Source organism: Hydractinia symbiolongicarpus, chromosome 9, assembly GCF_029227915.1.
Source record: "Hydractinia symbiolongicarpus strain clone_291-10 chromosome 9, HSymV2.1, whole genome shotgun sequence".
Lineage (NCBI taxonomy): Eukaryota > Metazoa > Cnidaria > Hydrozoa > Anthoathecata > Hydractiniidae > Hydractinia > Hydractinia symbiolongicarpus.
In genome coordinates, this window is record NC_079883.1 from 13,334,650 (window position 1) to 13,340,960 (window position 6,311).

Consider the following 6,311-nt stretch of genomic DNA (forward strand, 5'->3'; position numbering starts at 1 on the left):
TTGGCCTGAAGACGCCCTGATGCACACTTGCTGTTAAGCGATCTTTTATAACCCACGAAGAATGACTTAAATCGAACTTATATTGTTCTTAACGTTTTTCTAACTATAACACGTGTAACATTTATATAACATTTAGACACGTTTATATAACGGCGAAATATACCTATAACCTAACCTAAGATATATGCCAAAGAGAAATGCCAAAGGTCTGGTAACGAAAATGCTTTAACTTTATGGACATCCAGTTTTTATAAGATCTGTTTAGAAGCTAAACACAGTCTACAAAATATTTCTTCTCAAAAGAGTGTGGCGGGCCTTGGGAACTAGGTAGTAAGGACATGCCTTAATATAGCCAATGTTTGATGAATCATCAAAAAAAGTTTATAAACACGTGGAGACGTATTTCCGCCCTGTCGTTTTTTTTCATTTTCGTCTTAGTCCCTTTACGATTTGCGTGCTAGTCACATAACTAAGCGTAAAAGAAGCCCTGGGAGACCAGAATGAGGTTTACTACAACTGGTATTTGTGCTGATCACATATCAGTGAGCGAAAAAGAAACTCTAGGCGCGAGATTGAGGATTACTTGTCTAATTTTTTATGAACAAGGAAGGAGGCTTTTTCATGCCACGGCAGGGTAAAGGTAGATTTCCATTCAAATCATTTCCATGGTCGCGCGTATTTTTAAGCTCAACATTCCGTTGTAAAAGTTCTTTGGTTAATTTCCATTTTTTATTTGGGTATTTTATCAAAATTTGAACTCATTGGCTGCAGGTTGTGCGGTTGCTGCGCCATTTTTGGAGGGAAAAAATAGTTTTTCACCGTCCAAAAACCACTTAGGATATGCGTTTTCTTTAAAAAAAATTATTCTTTTTTTTTTTTTTTAAAAAACAAATCTTTGCTGGTCTGCTTCAGCCTGGATAGAGTTATGTTTACATTTTTTAGGATTATGATTGGCTAATTTTTAACAAAAGCATACCAATTGAATAACAACTGCGCATGCCCATATTACTGTCTTAAAATACGCGCGAGCGTGAAAATAGTTTGAATGGAACTCCGCCTTAACGAAACAATTAAATCTTATTTTTTTATAACTTCTATAAATAAAATTGCAGAAAGAATATATCTTTACCGGTAAAAAAAGTAGAATCGTTGTTAATCTATATTTTATGCTAAAAATGTAATCTAATAATCAAAGCTTTTTGTTGACGTAGAAACTGAGAGGATTGGGTCCGACTTTATTTTATTTACATTGTGAATACCGCTGACAAAAAATAACACGCGTTTGATTGTAAAATATATTATTTGTTTAACAAAAAACAGCTGTTAAATAATTCAACACAGGAAATAAAAATTAATATATAATTTTGTCATGCGCAATGAAGATTATGTTGCGTTATGTCTTCATTCTCGTTCAATGTCTCACTTGTTCTTTTTGTCTGTTCTCCTACACTGTATTCATTTGTAATCACTCTCCCCAATGTATTGTTAATTGTTGTATAGTTTATTATGTGTCATGTCCCAACGCGATCATTCCGAGGTATAGCGAGAGTTGCATCAACATCAAGCGTTTTTTACTTATTTTCAAATTCAAATTTAAATTTTTAAAATTCTCAATTCAAGTTAGTCTTAACAAGCAAATTTTATCAGGGCATTCAGCACAATATTCTGGCAAGCTGGTGAGTTTTATTCATGTGGCTTTGTTTTCTCATACAAACATATGCCGTATTTTGTGCACTGATCTGGTTTTGGGTGTTTGGCCGGAAACCCTAACATTCAAACAGCATTCAACAGGAAGGCGCTTATGCGAAGAAGTAAAAGATCAAAAATTGCTATACAAGGAGTTGCATACAAGTGGAAAAAACCAAACCAAATAAGCAGTTAGACGTTATTAATTTAACAGAATTATTTCAGGAGTTTAATTTGCGTACAACAAATTGACACAGTTTCGGACGATATAGGCGATTTTATAGACGAAAATCCAATTGTGAACATTTCACAATCGATGGAAGAGTTAAATATAGCCCTTAAATCTTCATCGCTTTCTTATTTTCATACATTGCTAGCCAACCTGATCACCATGCTTTAGTCAAAATACGGTATATTTGCATAAAGAAAGTGACAGGACATCGACAACACCCTTTTGAATAACACATTTCTCTTTATATATAAAAACACGATTTTTTTAAAGAAGGAGGCTATGTTTTTGTATAGGTGCGTAACCAGAACCAGTCATAACTACAAAAAATTACATAGAACTCTCTCATCAACGCATATTATGCATGTTCCAATACACCCATATTGGAACTAGCCACGAGACGTCCTCGGTGGTTTGCATTTTGAAGCATAAAAAATGTTATTTCGAAGTTAAATAAGTATTTTTTAAAATACTAGTAACTAACTTTCGTAACTTTTGCTGGCTAAAAAATTGTCTTGAACTTGATAAAAAAGTTGCAGTAATCAAGCAAACTCGTTCCCAGCGCTTTTTAGGTTTTTTCATTGGAACGGAAACCCCTCCTAATGAAAAAAACCTAAGAAGTGCTGGGAACGAGTTTAAAAATCTAGATAATAAAACACCCACAATTTTTTATTATTCAACTCAAAACCAAGTAAAAAAAAGGACTGTTTCATAACCACAGCCTAAATTTTTCTTTGTTGCATACTAAAGTTGCTTAGAAACTTTGCGAATTTTAATACAGTTGCTTAGAAAGTGGTTGCTTAAAAAATACGCGTAAGTATTGAACCCGTTCGTCGACTTTTTTTAATGTTCTTAGATGCAATGTCAGATTTATATTAAAACCCCAGAATGTTCCCAACTCGTAAATCTTATGCGTTTCTATTGTTTTCTCTTTACAGAAATATTAAAGAAAAAATAAAATTGCTGGTATTATCGTATATAATGAAAATATTTCGGAAAAAATCAAAGATTTGACTGCTAATTTTGAGTATTTTAAATTAAATTGAAAAAATCCAAGTTAATTAAAAAAACAAATGAATAGGAAACGATTTCTTTCTCCATCCTGAAGAATCCTGAAGAATATTTTTTCAATATTGTAAGTATATTTTCAAAATAATTTCAACTGTGATACACAAAACAATTTAAAAAAATTGAATATGTTCATTAATATCGCACACCTTTAAAAAAGTTATTACAAATTATGATTTCCCCTTTTTATTTTTTAAACTTAACATAACAAGCATTTTTACGACCAGCATATATTATCAAAAGAATTCTATAGAAGATTGATAAACATTAAGACGTTAAATACATAAATTCTTTCAAAAGTTTGTGTCAGCCATGTTGTGTTGTCAGCCAGCAGTATCGTCAATAATGTTACACGACGGAAGTTTCTGGTGAAGCGTTTTCAATACCTCCTTTCTTTTTATACCACCGAGCGTACCTGTCATGATCAATGTTTGGAGTTTTCTAAATAAAAAAAAATCACAATGTTACTAATCCGTAGTACAAGTTGGTTGTACCTCCTAAAGTTAAAACAATTTCACAAATAACCATGAAAAGTAAGCAAGTATGGTCAGTTAAACATCCTTGGGGATTTTAATCCTTACGGCTGGCTTTTCTTCCCATCCCACTGTAACTATGCTATATTACCGCCAGAGATACGTATAGCATTGCTCTAACCATAGAGATAGCTTAACCTTGCTTGCCTGCCACCCAAGCCGGTTCGCGATCAGTGGATGGCTCCAAATAGGCTGACAACACTACATTTAAAATGCTTCTACATTTCGTGTAAGTCGTAACACAAGTGCGCCACGCCGAAATATGATTTTTCACATCTTAATTTTTATCTTTTTGCGAATAAATTAGGTGTTGATCTGAAGCTAAAATAGCTAACAACAAATTTAGTAGGGATAAAGACTTTCTCTAAAGAAAAAAGGCCTTAGCCTCGTTTCCATTCGATTGCGTTCTTCGATATAGCGCAAAAAGCGCGCAAGTTTTCTTGCTAGCGCGTGCGTACGTAAAAAAAGGTAATGAACTTTTCGCGCCAGCGGAGAATGCACTCATATAGAAATGAGCCTAAAAAGCATTTGTTGGGTGACCCATCAGTTGGAACCATATCCTGTGTTTGAGTTACTGGGAGTGTATCGTACTTCGTAAGACTTACACATAGATTTCTCCATAGGTTTCTCCATTTAATAAAAAAAATAGAAAACTCACAGCAGACTTCCAACTGGAGTAACGTCGGAAAGGCCAGTACAATTCCCAATATCCAAATACTCCAACGTGTCAGCCACTTCAGTTAGATGTTCAAGATCGGTAATGTGCTTGCAGCCATGCAAGCTCAGATAACGCAAATACTTTAAGCCGACTAAAAAATGACGTAAAAATGAAACACAGACAGATGCTGCTACAAAAAAACCTGAAACGTGAGTAACAGGAGTGAAGTAAAAGTTCTATAGCAGTTATAGCGCCTAACAGGGTTTGACAAATCGCTTTAATTTATACCCTTAGTACGTAAAAAAAAGAAATTATTTAATGTCCACGTTTTTGGAAGGTACGTCTTTTTTTCGTTTAGTTTGTTGTATTTTTTTTTCTGTCTCTGTTGAGTTTATTTGATTGCTGAAAAGTTATAGGTGTTTTGTGTCTGCTTTTTTTTAAATTTTCCCAATCCTCGACCAAAACCTTAATATCTCAGACAACAACAATAAAAAAATATGTCCGGTTAAGTATACAGGAGAAAAATAATTTGTAAACTCCCAGCCTTACTCAGCGTGTATTAACAGCATATTCCAGTTAGCCCGAGGAGTAAATTTAAAATTAATTAGAAAGCCTCAGTTTCAATAGCAAAGTCTGTGCGCGAAATTATGTACACTATGTGTTTACCTAAATGCTGCAAACCAGAGTTAGTCAATGCAACGCCATTAGCGTCAATCCCAACTAACTCCATGGAACCACCTCCGGAACCACCATAGTTAGATATCCATGTGATACTTGAGGAAAACTTCACCTTTCCTCCATTACGTAATATCCATTCGGATGCTGCTCTTAAAGGGAAAATGCACATTTGAAAAGTCAGGTCCTCGTAAGGGTAAGAAATAAACATACTAATAACAATCTTATCTATTGTTTTACTTCTTATCAGACTGCAGCTCCTGTCTATCGGACTCCAGCTCCTTTGAACTGCAGCTCCTGTCTATTGGATTGCAGATCCTGTCTATTGGACTGCAGCTCCTGTCTATTGGACTCCAGCTCCTTTGAACTGCAGCTCCTGTCTATTGGATTGCAGATCCTGTCTATTGGACTGCACAACTCCTGTCTATTGGACTGTAGCTCCTGTCTATTGAACTGCAGCTCCTTTGAACTGCAGCTCCTGTCTATTGGATTGCAGATCCTGTCTATTGGACTGCAGCTCCTTTGAACTGCAGCTCCTGTCTATTGGATTGCAGATCCTGTCTATTGGACTGCAGCTCCTGTCTATTGGACTGCAGCTTCTGTGTATTGGACTGCACAACTCCTGTCTATTGGACTGTAGCTCCTGTCTATTGGACTGCAGATCCTGTCTATTCGACTCCAGCTTCTGTGTATTGAACTGCAGCTCCTGTCTATTGGATTGCAGATCCTGTCTATTGGACTGCAGCTACTGTCTATTGGACTGCAAATCCTGTTGGTTGGACTGCGGCTCCTGTCTATGGGACTGCAGTCCGCCTCTAATTTTCTGCATGCGGGCTTTTTATTTACACTACAAACCGCCTGAAGAGTACATATTTATAAAATGCTTACCTGTCTGGTCCTACTTTCTTAACCCGCTGGACATCTTTGCTATAAAAAATTACTGGAATAGAGAGTAACACAATCAACTCAAAAAAGGCGTCAGACGGCAGCGACGACAACGGTAACGACGACTCCAAAGACGAGGTCAACAACGACAACTTAAAAACGTAAAGAAAACTCACGTGTTAAACACCTCGATTAACCAGCTATAAAACAACCGTCTTGATAACAAGGAACTTGCAGTCGACTTCAACAGCCCATTCAACACAACTGCCATCAATTAATTTGCTACAAATCAGAAAAGCGAGTCAACAAATTTTTAAAAATAAATATAATCATCTCTTTTCACGTCGCAGTAATCCGTTCTACTTTGTTGAAGTTCTAAACATCATTCTGAAAAATTTAGATGGCGCTTGGAAGAACCGAGAAATACAGCTAACAGCTTTTTTTCCATTTTGTGGAAAAGAATCTACATCAATACAATAAACAGCAATAAATCACTCCAACTCAGAAAAAACGAAAAAAATCGAAATATGAACAGAAAGATTGGCAGTTGTCATTTAAAGGGGTTGGCTGAAAAAAT

General features: G+C 35.7%; 1 protein-coding gene across 1 annotated transcript; it reads right to left on the minus strand.

Moving 5' to 3' along the window:
- Nucleotides 1–3,197: 3,197 nt before the first annotated feature.
- Nucleotides 3,198–6,181, minus strand: LOC130657312 (ATP synthase subunit s, mitochondrial-like). The gene is made up of 5 exons (XM_057460292.1): nucleotides 5,911–6,181; nucleotides 5,738–5,776; nucleotides 4,841–5,001; nucleotides 4,175–4,325; nucleotides 3,198–3,424 (listed from the first exon to the last, which is right to left on the minus strand). The coding sequence occupies exons 1-5, from the start codon at nucleotides 6,003–6,005 to the stop codon at nucleotides 3,307–3,309; spliced, it is 564 nt and encodes a 187-aa protein (XP_057316275.1). The 5' UTR covers nucleotides 6,006–6,181; the 3' UTR covers nucleotides 3,198–3,306.
- Between the last annotated feature and the right edge of the window lie 130 nt (nucleotides 6,182–6,311).